Source organism: Vanessa cardui, chromosome 1 (assembly GCF_905220365.1).
Source record: "Vanessa cardui chromosome 1, ilVanCard2.1, whole genome shotgun sequence".
Classification (NCBI taxonomy): Eukaryota; Metazoa; Arthropoda; class Insecta; order Lepidoptera; family Nymphalidae; genus Vanessa; species Vanessa cardui.
Genome location: NC_061123.1, coordinates 7,648,920 through 7,675,844, shown reverse-complemented (window position 1 = coordinate 7,675,844; position 26,925 = coordinate 7,648,920). Strand labels below are relative to the sequence as shown.

At 35.2% G+C, this 26,925-nt stretch overlaps 2 protein-coding genes across 5 annotated transcripts in view; one reads left to right on the top strand and one right to left on the bottom strand.

The window, feature by feature from the left end:
• Positions 1-17,029, bottom strand: part of LOC124544307 (C-Maf-inducing protein-like) — a 32,620-nt gene extending 15,591 nt beyond the window's left edge. For both annotated transcript variants that reach the window (XM_047122804.1, XM_047122812.1), the window contains exon 1: positions 15,951-17,029. In XM_047122804.1, the coding sequence (XP_046978760.1) occupies positions 15,951-16,583 (633 nt within the window). In that variant the 5' untranslated portion in view covers positions 16,584-17,029. The remainder of the gene's footprint in view (positions 1-15,950) is intronic.
• Positions 17,030-20,584: 3,555 nt separating this feature from the next.
• LOC124532839 (phenoloxidase-activating factor 2-like) lies at positions 20,585-26,887 on the top strand. Of its 3 annotated transcripts, none has more exons than XM_047107952.1 (7): positions 20,585-21,244; positions 21,323-21,612; positions 21,689-21,832; positions 24,879-24,976; positions 25,120-25,380; positions 26,025-26,226; positions 26,691-26,887. In XM_047107952.1, the coding sequence occupies exons 1-7, from the start codon at positions 20,785-20,787 to the stop codon at positions 26,850-26,852; spliced, it is 1,617 nt and encodes a 538-aa protein (XP_046963908.1). In that variant the 5' UTR covers positions 20,585-20,784; the 3' UTR covers positions 26,853-26,887. The 3 variants fall into 3 exon arrangements, with proteins under 3 accessions (XP_046963908.1, XP_046963900.1, XP_046963916.1); XM_047107960.1 differs by having other exon boundaries at positions 20,586-21,091; XM_047107944.1 differs by having other exon boundaries at positions 20,585-21,612.
• Positions 26,888-26,925: the final 38 nt, after the last annotated feature.

Here is a 26,925-nt window from a genome sequence, read left to right as displayed (position 1 = left end):
CCATCTATATACTTATGATTTTGTAATATTGAATTATTATCTATTTAAAATTGGCACATTATGAAATGTCAGTCTAAATCCAGAACACATGATCACGTATGTATTGTAACGTATAAAAGCAAAACTGGATCTTCCAATGACGTTAGTAGTTGCTACTGAGAACTGAAAATATAATAGCCATTCACTTGTATTTAGTCATAAAACATAATTTTTATGATAAAGTTTTATCGTGTATAATTTATATGCAGTACGTATTCATTTTTTATTAATACTTTACTACTTTACATATTTAATGATATATGTTACGTAAATATAATTTTATTTCAAGTTACTATTTCTATTTATTACTAAGTATAAATTTGTATCATTTTGTACGCGACTACGGCTCAAAGAAAGTTTACGACTTTGACTGTTATGTATGCATTTAAGAAGGCATTGTCGTACTGTTAAAATTATAACGAAAGATCAGTATCTTTCTTTACTATTTTAACAAAATAATCAACGTGTTATATCTGTTTATAAAATGTTTATTATTGTTTGAAGCTATCGGCGTAAATATCTGTCTGATACGCATCGTACTGGATCATTTTTAATATATTATGTATGAATGACTAGGGTTGTATATGAATATTTCAATCTCTACAAGAATGTAATCGAACATTATACCTACCGCTATTAAAAAACAATTTGTGACCTTTTCCTCCTCCTTTTTTTTACCGGACTTTCCCGGCGATTATGGGATTTACCGAATACTAAAAGAATTCAGTATGACGTTGTATTAAGGTATTTAGAATTCTCATGTTGATTAACCATTAAAATGTAATGTGTTACTTACTGTACGTATAATGAATTTTGCCACACGTTATCCGCGGTAAGGTACATTAAATACTAATGCGCAACAAAAGAATCGTTTTACTACCTACTTGAAGCATGCTTAGTACCCAGTGTTCAATCGCATTTGATTTTTCATCTTAAAAGGTTACAAAGGCTATGAATAAACGAACGAAACAAAACGAGATGATACATTTTCAGTGATAGATGAAGTGAACTTTTGTTAAATATAATAGTCGTGCAATTAGTTAATGTACTTGAGAAGGTGTGGCCGTGTTTACCCAAAATGAAATTGACATAAATGCTACACACAACCACACGCAAACAAAACGTCTGTGTTGACGTCAGTAGCGACCTTGTGATTCAAACTTACAGGAAGATATTATTAAATAGAAAATTAATTAATTAAATTATGATATTGAGGTATAATTCATTTCTTTATCTCTCTCGACATCGTGTATGGAAAGGGATTGGTGACTTTTTGCGTTGGTTGTCGACGTATTATCGACATATAATAAGCGAATGAACGCATGTCTGTCTGCTGTTTGTATTGCTTGCGCGTGTACTACTACGTACAACGTATTGAACGGATTCGGATTTTCATGATAATAAGTATAGGAATATTTTTAAAATCCAATACTATTTTAAACATCGCTATATTGTATTTTGTGATGATTTGATTTTAAACCGACTTTGAATTATTAGGACCTAATAGTTCAAAGTATATTAACAAACCCCTCTAGCGATTTATGTAGATTATATTTTTTGTATAAAGTAATGTATATGTAAATATTTTTTATGGTTTATTTTTTATTGTTTTTTGTAAAGTAACTAAAAACATGGTCGTCTTAAATAAATAACTAAAACTATGTACGTATGTTGTATGAGGATTTCTTTAAATAAGACTAATATAAAGCACACAATAATCTCTATATGTATATATTATAATAAATATGCGATTAGTTGAGTTTTAATAATTAAGAAGACACATATAATTTCAAGTGAGTTTGGAAAATAATTTGTACAACTTATGTATTCATGATCCATTATGATCATAATTAAAAGCAAAAATGAACTCTGTAGTATTTGACATAAAGTAGGAAGTCTCTTACCTATAGATACCTACCTTAAATAGTTCAAAAACCTTACAACTTAAATAATTATTTATATAGTCTTCACTGCTAATTTATATATTAATGCCTTGTTTCGAGTATGTTTAGAAAAAGCTTTATATTTATCTGTTTCTGACCGAGATGGTCCAGTGGTTAGAACGCGTGCATCGTAACCGATGATTGCGGGTTCATTCACAGGTAAGCACTGCTTAATTGTCATGTGCTTAATTTGGGTTTACCTTAAGGAAAACATGAGGAAACCTGCATGTGAAAAATATCAACGAAATTCTGCCACATGTGTATGTACTAATCAGCATTGGAGCAGCGTAGTATAATAAGCTCCAAACCTTTTTCTCAAAGGCCTTAGCCAAGCAGTGGGAAATTTACAAGCTGTTACTTAAAACAGTATAATTACAATATATTATAATTTTGATATAAGAACAATAAATATATTTTGATTTGATTTGATGTCTCTGTGTGGTATTTAAGCATAATATAATTGTAAGAAAAATAAATGACTTATTTTTAGTATAAAGATGCACAAGAGCCAGACCAAAATAAAAATATTTAGATTGTGATAAAATAACTTTTAAAATTATCAATCTATAAAAATGCTGATGGACAGTCTAAGATCTATTTGGACAACTCTCTGATCAGTTCCTAAAGAGGCTGTACAGTAGACTAAAGTTTACATATAAAACTAATATAAAATTAGATGCAACTCTTAACCACATTATATATATTATACTTTATGAAGCAAATGGCGAAATAGCCATTGTGATGCAGAAATATTACAAAGATATGACATAATGTCATATAATACTCAAAGGGAACAATTAACTCGTAAATATCATGTATAATACACATCATCAACAGCCTATTTTTGTCCACTGTTGGACATAGGCCTCTCCCAGTGCACGCCACTGTGGTCTTTCTCCGGCTACTCGCATCCAGCTCCTGCCTGCCGCCTTGCGTATATCGTCACTCCACCGTGCCTGAGGACGTCCTACACTACGTTTGCCGAGACGCGGTCTCCACTCTAGAACACGTTTTCCCCAACGGTTGTCGGTTCTACGACAAATATGACCAGCCCACTGCCACTTCAGCTTACTAATCCGGTGGGCTATGTCGATGACTTTGGTTCTTTGACGGATCACCTCATTTCTGATGCGATCCCTCAAAGAAACGCCGAGCATAGCCCTTTCCATAGCACGCTGAGTGACTTTAAGTTGGTGGACCAGCCTTGTCGTGAGTGTCCACGTTTCGGCTCCGTATGTCATGACGGGTAGGACGCACTGATTGAAGACTTTCGTCTTAAGGCACTGTGGGATCGACGATGTTAGGATTCGACGTAACTTCCCAAACGCTGTCCAACCCAGCTGAATTCTTCTATTCACCTCGTCCTCAAGGTTGTTTCTACCTAATCGCAGAGTCTGCCCGAGGTAGACATATTTTTGAACAACTTCGAGAACGGTACCGTGTATCGTAGTCGGTTCCGGTAGAACATGTTCATTGAACATGACCTTGGTTTTATCCAAGTTCATCCGTAGGCCGATACGCATAGAAGAATCAGCCAGCTCGTTCAGCATTTGTTGTAGGTCCTGCAGCGTTTCTGCCACGATGACGATGTCGTCTGCGAATCTCAAGTGAGAGATGTATTCGCCATTGATGTTAATGCCACGTCCTTTCCAGTTCAGCGTCTTGAACATATCCTCCATTGCATTAGTGAACAATTTGGGGGAAATAACGTCCCCTTGTCTCACTCCTCGATGCAATGGTATGGGATTTGTTTGCTGATTCTGTACTCGGACGGACATGGTGGCAGCTTCGTAGAGACATCTCATCACTTGGATGTATCGCCAATCAACTTGGCAACGCTGCAGGGACTCCAGAACAGCCCAGATTTCAACCGAGTCAAAGGCCTTCTCATAGTCCACGAATGCAAGACACAGGGGCCGATTATACTCATGGGACTTCTGTATAATCTGCCGCACTGTATGGATGTGGTCTATGGTGCCGTATCCGGTCCGAAACCCGGCCTGCTCCGGGGGTTGGAATTCGTCGAATCTTCGCGCAAGACGGTTCGTGATCACTCTTGAAAACAGCTTATAGACATGGCTCAGTAGGGATATGGGACGATAGTTTTTCAGCAGGGTTTTGTCTCCCTTTTTGAAGAACAGGACGACCACACTCCTACTCCACGCCTCCGGAGTTCTCCCTTCGAAGAGGACAGAGTTAAAAAGCGTCTGAAGTTCCCTAAGTACCGGTTTACCTCCCGCTTTTAATAGCTCTGTGGTAACGCCGTCCTCTCCAGGGGCTTTTCCATTTTTAAGCTGTCTAAGAGCAGTCTCGATTTCGCCAATACTGACTTCAGGCAGGTCTTCGGAGAAATGGCGTGTTAATGTAGCTCTAGGATCCTCATTTTCGGGATCAGGTCGAGATGCATGCGATGCGTATAACCGGCCGTAGAAGTCCTCTACTTCCGAAAGTACTGCCGGCTTAGAAGAAACGACTTCTCCACTTGCTGTGGTCAACTTCGTCAGGTGGCTCCTTCCAAGAGATTGTACGAACACCTTAGACCCCCGATTCTGCTCAATAGCTCTTTTTATTGCAAGAGTATTGGAGCACCGGAGGTCGTGTCGTACGCGCCTGCTGATCTCTTGGTTTAATTGCCGTTTCTCTGACGAAGTGACAGGTGGGTTTTCACGTCGTTTCTTCATGAGCCCCAAAGTCTCTTCCGAAAGGTTCGACTTCCTGCCCTTACGCTGCATGCCACAATATCTCGTGCCTTCTTCCCTGAGAATTCGAACTACATTTTCGAGGTTCTGGTTTACGTCCGTTGTGGTTTCCACGGCAGCGAATCGGTTCTCCAGGATTGACTGGAATGTTTCAGATCCCGCAATGGTTTGGAGCAGCTTTGGTCGGAGCGTGGACTTCATCAGACGGGCGCGCTCGGCCTTAAAATTGATATTCAGAGAGCCTCGGAGGAGTCGGTGATCACTACCGGTATTGAACCTGTTAATCACTGAGACGTCTCTGAATATATGCCTCTTGTCCGTCATTATGAAGTCGATCTCGTTTTTCGTCATAGTGTCGGGGCTTTGCCACGTCCACTTCCTTTGCGGCTGCTTCTTGAAGAAGGAGTTCATCAAGAAGAGCCCCTCCCGTTCAAGGAAGTTGACAAGCATTTGCCCCCTATGATTCCTGCTTCCAAGTCCATGGGGTCCTACTACCGATTCGCTGCAGTTCTGTACTCCCACTTTAGCGTTGAAGTCCCCCATGACAACGTTGTAGTGGGTTTTCGTGGTGAAGTGGAGGGCCCTCGATATGTCATCGAATAATTCTTCCACTTCATCGTCCGAGTGTGTCGAGGTCGGTGCGTACGCTTGCACCACCTTGAGGCTGTACCTCTCGGTGAGCTTTATAATGAGGTACGCTACCCTGTTCGACACACTGGAGATTTCCACCACGTTGTCAACTAGGGACTTATTTACCAGAAACCCAACGCCACCTTGGGATTGTTGGTCACCCTCTCGGAAGTACATTAGGTGGCCTGATTCGAGGGTTACGGTGTCCTCTCCCTCTCTACGGACTTCACATAGCCCTAATATGTGCCACCTAATTTTCCCAAGTTCTACCTCAAGTTGCGCTAGATGCGAGTCAAGCCGTAGCGTGCGTCCGTTGTACGTCGCAAGGGTCAGTCGGTTGTGGTGGCCTCCCGTAGCCCGGTGATTCTTAGCACCCCCCGTCCCGCCGTTACCATCGTCGCCACCATGACGAGGAATAGCGGGGCTGCCGGGAACTGGGGGCCGTGGCTTGCGTGTGTGCTGTATGTGGAGGTTGTGCCCATAATCGCCACGCTGGGCAGGCGGGTTGGCGATCGCAGGGCGTAGCTTCTCGCACCGGTGACGCTGCTGCCCGTCACCGGCCTGTGGTATTTAGCTACGCCTATTATGTTGATGGTTATACCGCCATCGGTCGGTCGCCAGAGCCTCGTTTGCTGGTCGGCAGGATGCACCACGGGCAGGTGAGGTTGGCTTGGGGCACTAAGGTGTAGTTTGCGCCCCCTTACATCCCCTATATTTGTATACACTATTTATGTATAATACACTAATCGATACGAAATGGCGATTCAATAATAAACTAAAGTATAGTTAAGTGTTGCTTTGGTAAAGCTGTTGACATAACGTTATTTAATTCACTAAAGTACCTTATCAAATTAAGAAGTACTCTCCGTGTAGAAATCTTTCTTTATTTGTATATGTAAGCTTAATGTTGCTTACACCTATAAAGATGTATCACCTTGAATGTTACCTATATTAAATACTATTTTAAAGTGTTTAGTGATAAGTCTATGGTGTAACTTTAACAACAAAAAAAAAATAAACAAAAAAAATATAAGCGACAGTTCTTTCTAATTTTAGGTGTGAACCTTTGCTTTCAAATTACCTTTTATTTTAATAACATTTTTGTAACTCGTCATGCATTGATTCATTGTATATAAATTATTATTCACCGTTTGCAAACATAAATAGTATCCATAAATAAAATACAGATACACAATATATTTGCTAATAGCGATTTCAACCTTTCAGTTTTTGGTCAAGATGATTTGAAGGATACTAGTGAGCAGCATCGTGCGTAACAAAAATAAATACCGTACGCAATAATATCGTATAAGATTATACTGTAATATAGTAGAGAAAATCATAATCGAATAATCATGACGTTTAAAGTTTAAAGTTAAGTAAACGATGAGTAATAAAAACAAAATTATATATAAATAGTAATTGTATGTACGACAAAGTGTATTACGTCGGAGGCAGTAAGTTTTGTTTATTATATGTATATAATCATTAAATAGAGGTTCTGTCAAAACAAACACGAAAGACTATGTTATAACTATCAAAATAAATTAGAAATGCTTATGTATAACAACTAAAACAAATTACAGCCATAAGTCGTTCAAAATCATCACCGGTAAGAACGGAGTGGTTTCTTAAATCTTACTAATAGCACTGTTGATGAAGATCAGGGTGAAAACAAAGATAGATTCTTTTAGATAGATATGTTTGAGGCAGAGGAGTGATGACATATGTAAAATTACGACGTAACCTAATTGGAAGCCATCCAAATCTAACTCGGAAATCTGATAGGTTCAGAATACATAGACAAGTCATTCACCTACGAAGGGTTTATAGTAAACATCTCTCAACAAAATAATACAACGAGACCGTAATAAAAAAAGGCTAATAAATTATAGTCTCGCCTTCAGGTATTGCTGAAAAGAAAACTAATACTGATTTTTGGGTAACCATAATAATTATTTTAACCGACGGGGTCGAACACGTTCATTGACACTGGAGTGAAGTGTGTTGACCGTTGCGCCAGAATGTATTCTATAAAGTATCAATTAATACACATTTAAAATTTGTTATTTTATCATGGTTTAATAAAATTATAAATAAATGATATAAATCAACTTATTTGTCAATCTATATTAATATTATAAATTTGACAATGTTACTCTGTCTGTAGTTCTTTCACGATCAAACCACTGAAGCGACTTTGATGAAATTTGGTATGAAGCAAACTTGAACTCCCAAGAAACGACATAGGCTACTTTTTTGTCTAACACTTGACAACGAACACCCAAGCGAAGCCACGGGCGACTGCTAGCATAAAAATATAGCTTTGTTTGTTCTATAAAATTATGAACATAGATTTAATGTACAATTTTAATCGGACGATATTATAGTATCAAATATATTGATGAACATTCGACAATATGCTTTAAAGGTTATTCCATGGTATGTATGTCTGTTTGTAGTCTATATAATAGATTTTAATATACGATATATCGTTAGTTATAGTTGATGTAACGTCTAAAAGCCATCAGAGATTCTCGTTAAATGATTTCGCATAGCGATTGTTTATTAAATCTCTTATTATTCTCGTATTTAATATTATTTAAAGTGTAATGTAAACTGGCTTAACGGCGGAAATAAAACAAATTAAAACGTAAATGGAAAGTGAAACTAAAAATAAATTATATCTAGTTAAGGAGAAATTAAATGCATTACGCTAAACACTTTTATATCCAAAGATTTAAATCGTATCCATAATTTAAATTTGGACTTTAGTTTTCTCGCTGCCAGTTATAAAAGTATTATTTTTATTTACATTAGTGCAAGAAAAATAACTAATTTTCTGAGCTTATTCCCCATAATTTTAACATTGATTATAAAGATGTGTATACAGAAATAAATTCTTTGTCGTATGTAACGTATGTACCTATTTATTAAAGGCTTAAGTCTTTAATACGTATGCTTTTTATGGTATAGGTTGGCGGACGAGCATATGGGCCAACTGATGGTAAGTGGTCACCATCACCCATGGACAATGAAGCTGTAAAAATATTAACTATTCATTACTTCGTTCCTTATTACAAATTATTTTATAACCTAGCGAGGAGTATAGTACTACACCCAACTGATTGAATTAAGATACAATTGTACAAAACAATTATAAAACTAAAGCGCTTTGTTCAATCTCTTTTTAATGAATAAAGATTTATGATTATTATTAAAAAAAGAATAAAAATGTGCCACCAACTTTGGGAACTAAGATGTTTTGTCACTCACCCTTCAAACCGGAACACAACAATACTGAGTACTGTTATTTGGCGGTAGAATAACTGATGAGTGGGTGGTACCTACCCAGACGGGTTTGCACAACCACCCTACCACCATGTTTTATATTATTACGACTATTTCATTTTATTCCAATATAATTGGTATGTCTCATGAATAAAAAAATAACAATAGGTTTGAGCTGTCTAAGAATCAATAAGCTGGTTCAATACGAGCAGGAAAGACGTAAGATCTACGTCCTTGCGTAACGAGTGAAAAAGAAACTCAAATTAATGTCAGGGGTGCTGAGCACCGTTGACGTAAGTATGTAGTCAGATTTACGTAATAGAGTAAAAGCAGACGTACTGTATCCTCACTTTCCGCCAGCGTTAACATTATTTATTGAGAAAGTCTTGCTCTAAACATAAGTCTAAGTATGTACGTCAAAAAAGTAGTTAATTCAAAGCAATACATAACTTAAACAGGATAAAATTGTATTGTATTTTAAAACATACATAAAATATATTTTATAATACTTATAAAACAACAAATTGGCCTAGTGATTAGCAATTTAGAGCACTGAAATCTACGATTACGAGTTATTCAGGCAAACACCACCGGTTTTTTTGGACTTAATCTGATGCGAAGAAAACATCGCGAGAAAACCTGCATGTGTGAGATAAAATTCTGTCATATGAATTTGTAGTCACCCACACTAACGCAGCGAGTTAAACTTTATTAAAATAAAACGACAAAAAAAAACCATTGTAAATTAAAAAAAAGTGCTATATTAAGAATTATCAGGTCAATAAATGTTAAGGGTCGATGAGTTAGCGACTGTTTAATTTTTTTTTAGTTTCGAACGCAATTACAAAAATAATCTTTATGCGCGAGTAAACATACCTGAAACATTTCTTCGGTGATTTTTTTTTATATAGGTAGTTAGGGCTTGTACCTACTTTGGAAATACCAGAACATTTTCTTTTTTGAAGACAACTTTTGGCAGGTGACATTTTTATCGATTTGTTTTTTAACAGTAACAGTGACAGCCTGTAAATTTCTCACTGCTGGGCTAAGGCCTCCTCTCCCACTAAGGAGAAGGTTTGGAACATATTCACGCTGTTCCAATGCGGGTTGGTGGAATGCACATGTGGCAGAATTTCGATGAGCATGAGATGAATTATAAACACAATCAAGCACATATATACAGCGGTGTTTGTCTGGGCTTGAACCCGCAATCATCGGTTAATATACTACTGAGCCATCTCAGCTCTATTTTTTAACGTCGCTGTAATATTTATGTTTAATGCGTCAAATAAAGAGAATAACAATAAACAAAATAATTCCTTCCAATCTCTCAAAAGAGGTTTTGTGAATTCCAAATAAAATACTAATATAAATAATGAGACATAGTTAATAGAAAGTTCGGTAATGAAAGTTTGAAGACCTTTTAAATCTGATTTATAAATACCAAACTGTACCAAATCTTTGGACGTAATAGCCACAAATCGTGGATTACTTAATACATATAATTCAATGAATTTGCTCAAAATACGTATGGAATTGGCCTTAACCCAGCAGTGGGAAATTTACAGGCTGATGTTGTTGTTTTGTTTACGCATGAAATTAATTTGTTGCATTATGACTGAAGGCTGAAGCCACGAGATGTACAACAATACTTTATCTTAAGAGAAAAGTTTTAGCCGCTATTGGTATTCTGATTGTGCTAAAGAAACTCGCATTGTAGTATTAATATTCACTAAATCCAGGTACTCTAGAATTTGATGTCTGACTCGCGTTTGTAATAATTAGTATCATGAATAACATTATTTCGAAAATAACATTAAATAAATCTATAATTATAAATTACCTGTTTACGTAACTTCGATAGATTTTAATTACTTTTTCTAAAAAGGAAATTAAATAATAAAACTTTTATTACTTAACAGAAAAGGTTAGCTTTAACATTTTTAAAGTTACAAATTGACAAAGAAACGAAAAATAAAAAACCTATAAATTCGTTTAAAACTTTGAAGTTTTCAAATTCGTAACTTATAAGGATTCTTTATAGCTTCACCTCTGCTTTCTGAAACAACGGTCTTTGTTTTCAAGAAAACCGAACGATACAATGCTATCGTCACTTTCGAATTACCTATATGTGTGGAATATTCTTATGTTTCAAAAATAATTCACGATAATTGGAAACTAAAAGTATACGAGCGTAATGTGTATAAAAGTAGTTTCTATTCAAAGATATATTACGTAATATTTGCATTTTCGATTCAACGTTTGTAGTACAGAGATGCGGTCAGAAGGGGTCGCTGTACTGACGACCCACAAATGTCTTCCTGTTGATGACGTCAGTCCTAAAATTTGGGTCATGAGGGCGTGAGGTACGAGTCTCGCTTCAATCGACCCGAATAGCTTATCGAACCATAACGGAGCCCTCTTTCAGAAAATAGAAACTCGCTGACGTTAACTGCAGATAAAAATCTTACATGAAGTATTACGATAACATTTACTTGTAATAAGAAGCTACATACAATATGATAATAATACAAAATAATGTTTTCATTCAATGCACTTGATTTCATAGCCACTCTTAATGAACTCCGTATTGACACGCTTATGTTGTAACTTTTATAAAACAAAAATTAATAAAAACATTCACATTGCATCTTAGAAAATGCAGCAAATTGTGTCGCAGTTGTGTGTCTGCCTGCTCATACTTTCCAGATGTCGCTTGGACATCTCATTCGCACTTTACCATTAATTAGATACTATATTATACATACAATTACTTGAATCGAGTTCGGGTCGGTTTAAGAGCAGTCGTTGTTTCGTTTTATAAAATATGACTTTAATAGATTACTTGCTTTTGTTGCTATTTCGATAATGCTAATTAATTTAATTTATAAATTAATTTTTATTTCGTTAGTTTTAACATTATGTATTTTATGTCATATGACATAAGGGTATGAGTATATTTATTTAATTTTTCGAGTATATATTTGTCACTGTCTGTAAGTTATATGTTACGTATAGTTTATTATTTTTTGTGCTAGACTAAGTATGCCAAACTTTCTACAAGTGAATTGTAAGTGTTATTAGATGACTCGTTCTGTCTTGTTGTCTGTCTTTTTACACTGTGTCACTTAGCTGTCATAAAATACCGACAGATGACTCACTGACCTATGTGTCACAACAAAAAAATTAAAAACAGTTTACCAAGGTGGACTTAATCATACATAATTAGTTAGTAATATTAATAATGTTATCCTAACGGTATTTCGGCCACGAATGCTAGTCTCAAGACTAGGGCATTATGCTATAATGCGGATTAAAATTGTTTCATTATGTTACGTTGTCTAATAAAATAGAATAGTAAGCGGGATGTATTATGCACAAGAAGACGAATTAGGGTCTCGATTTATTCTTAAAGTCCGTCGAATAGGATGAAACATCTGATACGAGATTCGCCGCAGGACCAAATTTCCGAGGCACGGAATTACCAACAGGCCAATTTCGTGTTGCGACCGAGATATTCTCGATAGAAAAACCCAATAAGTATTTATGGCGCATTTGGGATTCGGACCAGGGAAAACCTAACAATATTATTTTTATTTTATTATTCATATCAAATTAACTTTGAGTTATTAATTTGATAATTTTTAGCTTATACATTAACTTGTCGTCAACTGCGGCGTCGTTGCGTTTTTGGAGTCGGTTGTCAGCTGTTAGGAATAAAAAGGCTTCATACCAAATTTCATTAAATTTGGTTCGTTGACTGGGCCGTAAAAGTGCAACAGACATATAGAATTACTTTCTCATTTATAATATTAGTATTGGTAAGTAACTGAACAAGAAAGTCACACTAATTAAGAGGGGTCTGAACTTAACAAGAGGTATTTCATTTATAACTTGTGGAGGGAAAGAACTTATTGTAATCGCTAACTTTATGATAAGATCTAGATTATAGAAATACAGTTAGTAACAAAAAATGCGTAAAAAAAGGAGATACGGTATAGAACCAATTACTGATTAATTGCAATTATTAGTATTACCATGCATGCAGACTAAAAGGTATGTACGAAAAAAAAAGTTTATCGTGATTCCAATGGAACGAATCAATGAACATGACTTCATAAATGGTCCCCACGAAGTGAGCGCGTGTTGTCTTAATGAAACTCAACTACGGGCGACATCGTTATCTGCATGCATTAATATATTGTATTTATATTATACGGTATATAGCGGTATATTACATAAAAAATAGAACTGAAATAACACTCACACCCAGAGGTATAGACATCGAAGATACCTTCAGGATGAAAAAAGAAAAGTGAATGAACTCAAACTGAAGTCTAAAACTAAATTGCAAAGTCGTGATGTATTGATTATCCTGACAGAAATAGGGACATAACATTGTATAAAATAGCGAGAAGTAATAAAATAAACTTATAACACCGTATCGATATGCAAAATCCATCCTTTATACGGTTTCGAAATTATTTTTTTTATGAATTTCAAGTTTCATCCCTCGTCCATCATAATAAAATCGAAAGTAAGGTTATTTGTTGTTTATGATTTAAGGTTTTAAACTGCTAAGCCAATCAAAATGATTGGGTACAAAGAAGAAATTAGACTATTTACTCCTCCATTCCTTTTAACTAGCGGGTGAAACTGTGACAGACAAGTATCAGACATTGTCTGTTACCATTACAGAAGTACAATTGATTTCATAAACAAAATAAGTTTATTTATGCTTGTCTACGGTAAACGGTGGTTTATAGAAATTTAGTAAATTCATTGCAAACAATTCTCAGATTTCATCCCATCGTAAACATTTTCAAATTTCGAACATAAAAAATTGTAAATTTCCTTACAAACCTTCATAACAAATTTCACTCAGGTACCGGCGAATTTAAAACATAAACTACCGGTGCCGAATATCTTTTACTCATACATAGATACCTATACACTGATTTCCAAATTCCACTGATTTGTATCTGTCAATAACGAATTTCTATACAAAATATCATCCTCAGTTTCACCCTCATAGGAAAATAAATTTTCAAAAAACTTTAACAAATACCTGTATCTTATTAATATAAGCCTAAAAACCCTATCTCAAAATTTTTAATATCAGATATAACGAATTTCCGTACAAATTAATTATTTCTTTCCAAAATTTCATCTTATTAGATCCACGGGCTTAGGCTTTGGTTTAATTTTACTAAGTATGTTTCATCCTACTTGAAAGTATACTTGCTTTATAAATTTAGATATGTTAGAGAGATTTCTCAGGTGTATTTTTGTGTTAATATACGTATACATGTACGTTTATTCGTGACTTTTTCTTTAACCTCGCACATCAGGCTTTAAATAACTTAAATCTTTATACTTCTTTGAAACAAAATTTAATAAAAAATGCGTAAAAATTGTTACCGATATTTTAAATATTACTGAATGGCCATACTTATATTATACAGAATAGGACGGTGTCGATTTAAAAAAAATATTAGTAAAATCAAATTAACAAGATTGTTATGAATAGCGATGGGCGACAAAAAATAAATTGTGTATGTTTACATAAAAATTTAGCATTAGATAATTGCTAAAGTTAATAAATATGAACATCGTATGATAATTCGGTTGTTATCGAACAAAATATATAATATAATGTACAAACGTATGTATGTTTCTACATATTATTGCAATAAAAATATTTAAGAAATTAAATGCTAGTTATATTTTTGTCTCTTATAATCGAATATTGTGTACATAGAGACATAATTACACGAACATTTTGGCCTAACTGAATTCAAATCGAAATACTTATGTATTCAACAACATTGAAGATTTATTTTAACCGACGACCAGCAGCGCTGATGACGTCAAGGAACTTGATTTATTTGATAAATATTCTGAGCCTCTTCAACTGTGAATAAAACTGTCGAAATCGAATAAACTTATCAAAATGTACTGCTGAGAAAAGTCTATGTATTAACGACACTTATCGCCCATGGAAAATTACATTATCCAATGCATTAGTTCCTGCAATTGTTATCGGTGACGCAAAGAAAGCAGAAATTATTAGCGTTAAAGGAAAATGCGAACCAAATTTGTAGTCATTGATTTGTGTTTTGTTTGATTAATGATTGTAAAATACTGAGAAATTTTACACTTTACTGTAATTGGATTTCGTCGGTAACGAATACGTGTAGTAAACAAGTGTCTAAAGTATCTTGTGTTGTATCTTGTGCACACATTAATAATTATAAATTACACATTCGTAATATTAACAATAACCCATACGTTATTACAGAAATTTTATTACTATGCTTTAACTATAGTGTGTTTATTGATGCAAAGTATCTCGTTATAGTAATAAAAGGGAAAATAAATAAACAATTTTAAATCTTATCAAACAAAGAATGCAAACGTAATAAATGTAAAATGTTTGTGAAAGTTTTTGCCGACGCATATCGTTTTTGACGTCAAAGAGAACTATCGCAATATGATGTTCATGCAGACGAGCATTCTGGACGATTAATAAAGTGAATATTTATTTACGTTTATTTTATCACAATAGCTCACAGCGAAGCAAAAATATATGAACCTAACCAAAAAGTAAAATATATATACCTAATCGTAATCAGAATATGTGTATCCATTGGGCTGGTAGATTAAAATGATCAATATTTATTGAGGCCTGAGGGTTACCTAAAATGAGACGAAATTGATAGCTACATGAAATATATATATACTATGATGCTCGATGTGCCTCGGAGTAACAGCAAATTTCGACTTCAGTCGTTCACAGTACGAGCTCCGCTACTATGGAACAAACTTCCTAAATACATACAGGACAGTACTACTATCGATATGTTTAAAAAACGATTAAGACAGCATTTCCTGACACAAGTTTACCCTTCATCATAAACTTTGATATTAATACGTGTATATCTATGTATATTATATATATCTATATATGTATATATATATTATATATATGTGTATGAATGTGTATTTATATAAATATTTTTTTATAAGTAATTATGTGTGTAATAAATAGAAGTATATTTTTATTTGCTAACCATTATATATAAATATATCAAATCTATCTTATTTTAGTCTGCACTACATTGCCCGCTGATTGACTCTTATCACTCACCTCCATAGGTTGACTGGAAGAGATCTCTTTTAGAGATAAGTCCGCCTTTGCTCATGTTTTTTCTATTTTATTATTTTCTGTAATGTCTTTTTAGTGCAATAAAGAATATATATATATATATAGTACGCCTTATCTATTAATGTTGTTGCAGTCATTATATCATAAATATACGTTAAATATATTTTTTTATTCACTTACAAAATATTCTGCACAACTTTGATCAGCTAACGAAGGTGTAAGTAAACATCCAGGAGAGGGCGGTGCAGTGGCGGCGGCAGGTGGCGGCGCCAATGAGAGCAACTCGCCAGCTGATGCAGACATGTTGCTGGCCGCGGCTAAGCTTCGCAAGCGGTCTGCAAGATCCGTATGTCCACCATTAAACGTTTTCACAACACCATTACACTCATCTTCTGCACTTAAATTGTTGATAATGCGAGGTCGCCGAAGTTTCCTAGATGCCGCCCGCCACCTCCTCAGTCGGCAGGCTGCATTGTTTAAAACCTCGTCAGTTTCATGATTCTGGGGCGGTTCCTCTTCCGACTGCATAGGATCTTCCGTATCCACATTTTCGTCGATAAAAGGCATTGGCTGTTCTATACTAGAGGGAGATGGGCCGTCGTCGGTTAAAACCATGTTCGCAGGTCCCAAAAAATCCCTCAATGCAAAAGCCAGCCTTTGATCGGCGTTGAGGCCTTCTGGGGCTCCGTTGTTGGCTACGTCCGTAGCTATATATTTAACTTGATCATTTTTGTTTTCATTTATTTTTGCCTTGAAGGCATTATCATCATTCGAATTTACATCCACGTTAATTTCTTGACTATAGGAAGGCATCTCGAGATATATTAATGACAAAATAAATAGTTGATCATGACTGCTCCACTTTACAAATAAATTGTTGCACTCTAGTAATCACTCCTAACCCGATTATTGATTAAATCAATAAAAACCGTTAAAAGGTTTTCACATTTTATCAGCATATGATAAATACTATCCATAGACAGGGAAGCTGATGAAATTAATCTAAAACCCTAATGTGATCGATGTCATTGACAGCACTATCATACGATATTCACAATGCTATTTCACTGTACTTATGGTAAAATTAAACGTTTGTGAAAATAAATTACGCGAATCGATCATTACCCGCATAAAGTGTACGGATTTTATGCGTCAAAACGTAACACAATCGGCCTCGAATAACTCAAGCAGTGTGCGCAAGCTGAGCACTACTGGCTGGCGCTGTTATCAAGCTATACATATATGTAGCAGACTCGATTGTAGACTTCTCTCTTGTTTATATTGACGTTGACTCAACATGCGCAAATGTGAAAATCGAGTCGCAGCGCCCTCGCGCGGTAGCCGTTCAAGCGACTACTAGCTCCATCTGTATATAGATATATCAACTAGATATATTATATTCTTAACGATAATGAATGGTTCTCAGTAGCACGATAGCTTAGCGTTAGATGGCATTCTTAGACTATAAATTTGTTATTAAGTTTATACATCGATTGGATATCTCCAATACTTATGAAGTACGAGTACATTGTGTATAATAATATGTTAACGCGAGCAGATATTTGGTGTAATTTAGTTATATAGCTTTTTATTTATTCATATTATTCAAATAACTATTGAAGTCGGTCATAATACCTATCCAGCTTCAAGATAAGAAACTCATTAAGAATTTTATCATGGCGAGTATCATTATTGACGTAGGCGTCTGACGGTAGGAAGTTCCGGTTCAGTTGCGGGTCGACAAATCTGTGTGGTATCCATATCGATAGGGGTCGATAATGGAAAATAAAGTCATTTTGAATTTCTATTTTTAGATATTAGATAATATGACGCGGTGAAATTAATTCCATATACATATATGTCACCGTAATATTACAAATATCGTTAGATTACAATCTATCTCGGTAGATTATAAACTCTCGAAATATTGCGAACCGTGAAATATGTTTGCAATTTAACGCATGATTTTTCGCGATATTGTAATCTATCGGAGTTAAACTGTTAGATTACAAACTGACCCGCGGCCGCGTCAAATTGTCAACTGTCGAAAGACCTTTCTGATCAGCCGATCTTATTGTAAGAGCGACGAATCATATGTCACCGTTATAATTATGTTATTACTTGGTTCGGCAACTGGGCTACGTGATGTTAGTTGTCAATACCTCTCGAGTAAAGTTTAACCATTCCTTACATGGCCAATGCACAAGCAAACGTATTGAAAAAAGTAAAGTAAACGTATTCTAAAAGTATTACTATTTGGCGGTAGAATATAATAGGCTACCCGGGATAGCAAAGCCTATCAGCAAGTAAATATAAATTTTATCAATTTTATACATTATAGATAAATATTATATTTACTTGCTGTTAAGGTTTGCTAGCTCGGGCACCATCCTATTTTTTACAATTTTTGTCTGTTTGTCTTTTTGTTCGTATTCTTTGGAACAGCTTGACCGATTTTAACAGGACTTTCGCCGGCAGATAGCTGATGAAATAAGTATTCAATTTTATTTTAAAATTTTATGTAAGTAATAATAAAGTCACGCTGCAATGCTATCTATATCTATCTCACGTTAGATGCCTCTTAATAACAACTAAATATCTCAAAAGCTGCCTGATACAGAATAAATAAGCTATAGTAAAATCTGTGAAATGAACAATATATTTTTTGTTAAATTACACAGCTAGTATTAATGTATATTTCATTGTTCTACGTGTAGGTAATATGTCAAATTAATTGGATAGTTGGCTGTGTCTAAATCTTATTGTCATTGGTTAGTTGAGCTGTCTATTAAACAGCCATACTATGAATAGGGGTCTCTGCCGTTACTATAAAACCATTAAATACAATCCTTATTCCATAATATGACAAATCGTAACATTTGATATCATTGTAATCTTTGTGATATGATTCAAAAGTTTTTGTAAATAATTAGTAGGCGTTTCATAGAGTTCAGTTATAAGGTCATTTTAATTGTATCTTATATTATTGACTCACCATTCTTAAAGATTTAGATACTTATTTGATATCACGTTACATCATTTGTTTTACTCCAAATAAATGAATTACAAATAAAATGACGTAAATGGTAGTTCAGTAACGGTTCACATAATGATTTAATACACTTGCTGATAACACGGATTATTAAACTTTATAGAAGTAATTTTTTAATTGAGTTTAATCAATTTATATTCGATTTTATTAAGTTTTATTCGAATGGTATTTTGTTAAGCTGAAAACATTTATGTACACTGGAAATAAAATATGTATAATAATAAGTATTACAAGAATTGACAGCAAAATGCAGCACCTGTTGGCTATTGTTATCGAACAATACTTTATTATTCTATAATTATTTCAGCTATTACCAAATAATTGTGGTTTTTGTATTTTACGCTTCCATGATTTGCTTGTGAAATAAAAATACGAATAACATAACTCTGACCAAAAATAAGTAAGATAATTGTTATAGATCTATATTAATACTATAAATGTGAAAGTAACTTTGTCTGCTGTCGCTATTTCGCGAAAAAACCGCTGAACCGAATTTGATGAAGTTTGGTATGAAGCAAAATCGAACTCCAGGAAAGGACATATGGTACTTTTTTGCCTGATATATGACAACCAACACCCTAATTCGCGAGCTAAGCCGCGGGCTATTCATAGTATTCAAATAACTATCGTCTGTGAGTATTAAGTAAACTAAGTATTATACTTAGTTACATTTTTGAGGTAAATTATTTTGTAATGAACTGTTGAATAGTAAATATATAATATTTGTAATGACACTGGTTGTAATTTTATAATTATATTATACGAATGTTTAAAACAATGTTACTTCTGTTCTGTGGGATTCATAAAAAAATACATGTAGGTACTACTAGCAAAGTACATTCTTGTTAAAAAATACATATACAAATACCTATTTGTAACGCTCTGTACCTATATTACTGTATAATATTCTTAATTATTTTCATTTGTTTGTTGCCATTTTTGTTACGCACTTTAAATTTAGTATTAGATAATATTCGAATTATTTAGAAAACTACCTGATAGCTATTAAATAACTTTTTATTTCTTAATTATCAATGAATAACTCAAATTCTAAAGAATATTTGTCGAAAATATCGAACATTAGATCGATATTAATCATATAATATCATCATAAAGATATAATCATCGATAATAACTATAAGTTATATTATACGTGTATAGTTTCAAATCGATACGACATTTAGAATTAAGTTATAAGTTAATGAAATTCAAATTTGCTTATTACCTTGTTGGTGAAGTAACTATCAAAAAACCATAAATATTTAACAAACATGCTTTAATATTTTAAGGCGATTGTTTACTCCGTGGTTTTTACAAGTAAATATTCCAGTGTAACTACAGGCACAAGGGACATAACATCTTAGATCCCAAGGTTGGTGGCACATTGACGATGTAAAGAATAGTTGATATTTCTTAGAGCGTCATTGTCTATGGGTGATGGTGACCACTTACCATCAGGTGGCCCATATGCTTGTCCGCCAACCAATTCCAAAAAAAAAATTACTAGGTCACTAAGAGTATAGGTAAGAATCAACAAAAAATGTAGGATATTCGATTCTTATATTTTAGTATGTTTGATTATTCTTTTTAGTCAAAATAATAAATCAAAATAGTCTAATTGATTTCGTGTGAAGTCAGGGCGACACTTTAGTATTTATTATACATAAATGCTACTTACATTATTGTCGCAGACAGCTATGGGATTTATAAACTACAGTAAATGACGAAGAGATTGCAATGGATTAGTGATTCACATTTTGTTGATTGCGTCAATTTATCGCTTTGTAAAGCAACGTTCAAAATACCATGAAGGCTACAATTGTTAGGGGAATACCACCAATTGTAATACTAAGGACATATTTAATACTGGCTCGTCTGAATTTATGACTATATCGCCGAATGAGCTCAGTAGAATATCAACCGTTTCATGATTAGCTAGACCGTTGTTGAGAAACATTACACATGTGTCTGTGGCTTCTAACTGCATGTTTGGGCTTATTGCCTACAAACACCGTACCACCCGCCACAATTGTAGTAGTGCAAGGTGTACCAGCACCGATTCTTCAACCTACAACAGCGGCAACTACCGCAGCCGCAACGACTGCAGCTCCGACAACTGTACCACCTGCAACCACAGCAGCCCCAACGACAATGGCTCCAACTATGCCACCTACTATGCCACCAACAACTACAGCTGCTCCAACAACAACAGCGGCACCAACAACTACAGCTGCGCCAACAACCACAACAGCTCGACCTACTATGAGTGGTAACACCTCTTCGCCTTTACCACCACCAGGAAATAGTTCAAATCCTCCGTCAACGACCTCAATACTAACATCAGTAACAACTGCCATGTCTACTTCCTCTAGTTCAGTTACTAACATGTCGTCTACGACAGCAACTAACATTTCGATAGCAGGTGGAGACATTTTGCCTGTATTACTTTGTAACAATCCTGACGTGATTTGTTTTTTTAATCCCGATGAAAACGCTACAGGCCCGATCCAGATTGACCCACGTCTTGGCACTACCCCCGCGCCGTCAGCAGCGTTGCAGAGTCCACAAATTACAGGCTACAGTGCACAAATTCCATCGTATGATTCGGCTGTCAAATTTCCCAGAGAACGTAGAAGTTTAAATTTTAAACGTGAAGATAATTATCCATTTTTTTTCAATAACAACAAACATATAATACGCAAAAGGCAAAGCTGTCGATGTGTTCCTACCGGCACATGTGTTTCGACTTCATCTGGAGCGGGTATGATCGATTTCAGAATCGTCACCCCCGTAAGTAATTTTAATAAGAAATGCATAAAAGTGATTTGTTTACCCAAATAAATTACGTTTCTTCGTGTTATTTCAGACAGTTGCCCCATGTCCCGCTGGACAGGAATACTGCTGTGGAAGCACAACAGCTTTGGTCGCATGTGGCATTATGCAATCAGTGCCGGCTCCAGCTATTATGCCTGCTGCAGGACAAGCTAGTTTTGGAGAATATCCATGGCAGGTAAAAGGAAGTCGAATGTTATGAATATTGTAAAAAATCGGTGTACCTCACTCATATTAACACTTGCATCACTTTAATGTGATGTATTATTATTTATTTCAAGATTTTCATTCAAACATTATTTGAATTATATACAAAAATTAAATTATGAGCCGAGATGGCCCAGTGGTTAGAACGCGTGCATCATAACCGATGATTGTGGGAACCTAGGCAAGCACCACTGAATATTTATGTGCTTAATTTGTATTTATAATTCATCTCGTGCTCGGCGGTGAAGGAAATGTGTCACGTGTCTCACTTCGTAGAAATTCTGCCACCTTTTCCAAACCTTTTCCTTAAAGGGAGAGAAGGCCTTAGCGTGATTGTTGTTGTTGTTTTTGTTGTTGTTGTTATTTTTGTTGTTTATATAAAAAAAAACAAATACCCGTTTTATATCATCTGACATAAAGGCGTAGCGTAAATTAAAAAAAAGAACATGCTAATATATTTATCTTGACGTATGAGAAGAATGGACCGTCTCGTTTATTGTGAACCCTTTTCCAATCGAAGACGGAGTAAAGATAAACAATCCTTGGATTTACATATTCCATACTATTGGGTATAATTATGTTCTACAGAAAGTTCTTGGCTATTATATTTATATTGAGATAAAATACAACACTTTTAAATACTTAAATTTTACTAATAATGTTCCGACAACAACTTCGCCGCCATTCTGTACGTAGTATCTTTACGAAACCATAGCATAGTATCATAGATTATTCAAAATTACGCAGAGACAACTACAACAGCTGTTGTGTATAAGTTTTGTATTGTAAGGCATGTAACTGATGATCATTATTCAGCCAGAGCCGACCTGCTTCGATACCGCAGGAATATCTGTATAAACGCGACGAGTAAAATCTGCCACCACGCTCAGGACGCACCACCACCATTCCGAGGCCGCACCGCCACCGCGCCGCTTACTTTACCTTTTGCTATTTTTTTACCGGCAATCGACGAACGTGGATTTACGTTAACTTTGCCATTTTCTATACATTCATTGTCATCGGAAATTGTCACCTATCACTAGTATGTTTCCAAAAAATCAATCAATTTATATAAATCTTTCGCTAAGACAGCGAAAATACAATGGATTGAGTGCCGAGATAATAACAACGATGTACGTGGCTGTTATAGAGCCGATAATATGTGCTATTCCGCCGCTAGTGCATACACTCTGCCAGTGTGTGGGCACCAGCGGCGGAAAAAATCTCAACGCAAAAACATCTAAATAGCGTCCAGAGGGGTTTCGCCCAAAAAGTCTGCAAGTCTTAAGAACGGTTTCGCTGAACACCGCGTTAACCCTCTCTGGCCTTATCCCGCAAGCTACAAGAGGTGCTCAAGGGAAGGGAAGTGGAAAGAAGAGCGAGTTACCTCGAAACACCGCATCCGGCAAAGGAACTAAAAATCGTCTTCTCACACTTCGGCGAAAATGAAACGGGTGATGCTGATGGCGAGGAACTGATGATCTTCACGGATGGCAGCAAAATTGAGGGGCGGGTAGGAGCAGCGCTGACGTCGTGGTGCGGAGGTAGGGAGGTAGCAGCGAGAAAATTCGCACTGGCTCCGTACTGCTCAGTGTACCAGGCGGAATTGTACGCGTTCTACCAGGCAACGAACCTCACGGCCAAACAAGGAAAAAAGTCTGTGAGGATCATTAGCGACTCGAGATCAGCCCTAGAAACGTTAGCAGGTCATACAACCACCAACAAGATCGCAGTGGTAATAAAGAGGAACATTAAGGACCTAGCTGCTAGCGAAAAAACAACCAGATTCTCCTGGGTAAGGGCCCATGCCGGAGTGTGGGGAAACGAGAGAGCGGACGAACTGGCGAAGGAGGCGGCACTGAAATCAAAAACAATTGCCAACTATGACGAATGCCCTCTATCATTCATAAAATGGAATGTTAGACGAGAGACGATAAAGAAATGGAACGAAAGATATCTAAAATCGGACAAAGCAGAAGTGACGAAAATATTTTTACCAAATTTAGAAAAGGCTTACAAAATTTACAGAACATTAAAAGCAAGTCACATAGCACAAATAATGACAGGACACGGTGGTTACCGGCAATATCTCCACCGTTTTAAATGTAAAGACAACCCAACATGCTCCTGCGATGACGAATCTCCAGAAAGTATAATACATTTACTAATTGAATGCCCGAAATATAATATTGTAAGATATGACACTGAACGACAAATAAATAGTATAATTAACGAAAATACAATAAGCAAAATAATAGACGACAAACCAGCGAGACAAAAATTTCTAGAATACTGTACATACATTACAAAAAAAGACGAACTAATTTAACAGCACCAATAGATGATAAAGAAAGAACAATTAAGACAAAAAATTGACAATATAAGCAACAAGGTATAATGTTGTCTTAAATTTTCACAATTATTACACATTTGAATAAAACTAGTTATAACGGATTTTAATCGCGTATATTAATTATTTTGGAAATCCCGACGTTTCGAGCACTTTACAGCGTTCGTGGTCACGGGTAGACTCAGAGTAGAGTAGAGTCCAAAATAATTAATATACGCGATTAAAATCCGTTATAACTGAGTAGACTGAGACTACCCGTTACCACGAACGCTGTAAAGTGCTCGAAACGTCGGGATGTCCAAAATAATTAATATACACGATTCAAATCCGTTATAACTAGTTTTATTTCAATGTGTAATAATCGCGAAAATTTAAGACAACATTATGTGCACCCAGACTTAGATTCACATAGAATTTCGGAATAATTATGCATGTTACTATCATCAATGAGTGTATGCTTGTGAACGTATATTGCGGTTCACGTACCTTGACATGAAATAATGATGTCGAATGTAAACCAATATTTATACATATATATAGGAGAATAAAAAGGCCCTGACATACTATTATGGTTAAATTTTATATCTAGTGGAACTAAATTATCTGGTTGAGCAGTATTTCTGTGAAAGTAAACGTACCCAATTGTGTTTAATTTTTATCATTTCAGAGTTTAATTCTGACGAAGCAAAATGATTATATCGCTGGAGGTGTTCTTATAGATCAGCTAAACGTCTTAACCGTTACACATAGGTTGACACCCTATATGTAAGTAGATAAGAGAATTTAAGAGAGAAAATTTAAGAATGTTAAAAAACAAGAAACATACTTAAGTGCAATTTATTCTTTAAAGTTTTATTAAATGAATGTAAAGCGAAGTAGAATATAAATATAACATTTTTTTATTTTAGTGTTTCGGGAACAGCACCTAACGTGAAAGTAAGATTGGGCGAGTGGGACGCAGCCGGGACATACGAACCTGTGCCTTTTCAAGAATACAACGTGGCGAAAGTGTTTACCCATCCTTCTTACAACCCGAATACTTTACAGTACGATATTACCGTTTTACGACTCTCAAGTTCAGTACCCTTGACACCTCAGAGTGGCTCAGTAACTACTATCAACAGAGCATGTCTGCCTCCAATGTCAACGTCGACTTACACTGGTCAAAGGTACGTATAACATTTAAATATGATTATATAATATTCTGCCTACTGATTTTAAACACGACAGAAATTCTCAAATAAAACTGCCTCTGCTAATAGCGTAGAATACATTATAAGGCACGATAGAAGATAAGTTGTAGGACCAACTGCTTTGCGTGTTTTCCAAGTTACGAGAGTGTAATACTGCCAACTTTCTAACTCAGGATTGCTACTGATAATTAATTTCTTAATAAAAGTTTCGGACTAGAGATTTTAATCCAAGTAGTGTTCTCGAAATTTAAACTATACAATTCGAAATTTATTTCTACTACTTGTTACAGTAAATGTTAAATAAAAGAATAAAATCTTGATCGGAATATTATGTGAAGAAGACTTGTGGGCAACAACTAAAGCTCTTGTATATCCTCTTATATTTAGATATAATGTGTAGTATTTCTACTGATGAGGGTCTTTTAAAAAAAAACATGCTGCAGGTGAAATTAGTTTGTTAAAGGAAGGTCGAGTTAATAATATTAATTGACCTGACACAGAGTTTGAACTTAGAAACTCAAAATAACATAGCTCCCTTATAATCATTCAATCAACGGGACAATAAAAGAAATGTTACTATAAATAACACGGAATTATAAAAACACTTGTTTATTTTGTAGGTGCTGGGTATCGGGTTGGGGCAAGGATATGTTTGGCCTTCAGGGTCAATATCAACAGATTTTAAAGGAAGTGGATGTCCCTATTGTAGCTCCCGCGACCTGTCAGACTCAGATGCAGACTGCTCGCCTGGGGTCCACTTTCGTACTTGATACTACTTCATTCATATGTGCTGGAGGGGAGGCGAGCAAAGATTCTTGTACGGTGAGTGAAAGAAACTGCACGACTTTGAATTAAATTGCTACTTTTTCAGTTTAAGCATACATCATCTCAATGTTTTGTTTTAGATAAACTTATAAAAGTAATGTTTTATTTTCGGTTGTTTATTTTATTAACGTAATAAAATATTCCAATAAGCTTTTAGACGACTTCATACACATAAAATTACAATGTATTAAAACCAGATAAATTCTATAAATACTGCTTTGCAAAATGTATGATTATGTACTGGTTTATTTTTAAATCACTTAATTGTGTCCTCGCAGTGCAAAGGGTATCACGCCCGAAATTTGAAAAAGTACAACATAACATTGGAATCAGAGTACTGGAAGAAAAAAAAAACAAGGGCCTCACAAATTGTATCTTGCCCACATTAAGATTCAATCATGCGCCGCTACTGCATATACAGCCGTAAACAAATATGAAGTCATTTTTAATTGCATTTCTAGGGTGACGGTGGCTCCGGTTTGGTGTGTCAAGTTAACGGGCAGTGGGTGGTAGTCGGGCTGGTGTCTTGGGGCCTCGGTTGTGCAAACGCCAACGTTCCTGCAGCATACGTGAATATTGCTGCCCTACTACCCTGGATACAACAACAAGTTGCCACTGCCTAGTCTTCATAAATATATTAAATTGTTCACTTTGTATAATATTACGATATTCTATTAAAGTTTTAAAATAAAAAAG

Coding starts and splice junctions, on each gene's coding strand:
- LOC124532839 (XM_047107944.1), top strand. CDS start 20,785: ATGTGTCTGTGGCTTCTAACTGCATGTTTGGGCTTATTGCCTACAAAC. Junction 21,833..24,878: donor TTGGAGAATATCCATGGCAG/GTAAAAGGAAGT, acceptor TTATCATTTCAG/AGTTTAATTCTGACGAAGCA. Junction 25,381..26,024: donor TCGACTTACACTGGTCAAAG/GTACGTATAACA, acceptor TTTATTTTGTAG/GTGCTGGGTATCGGGTTGGG.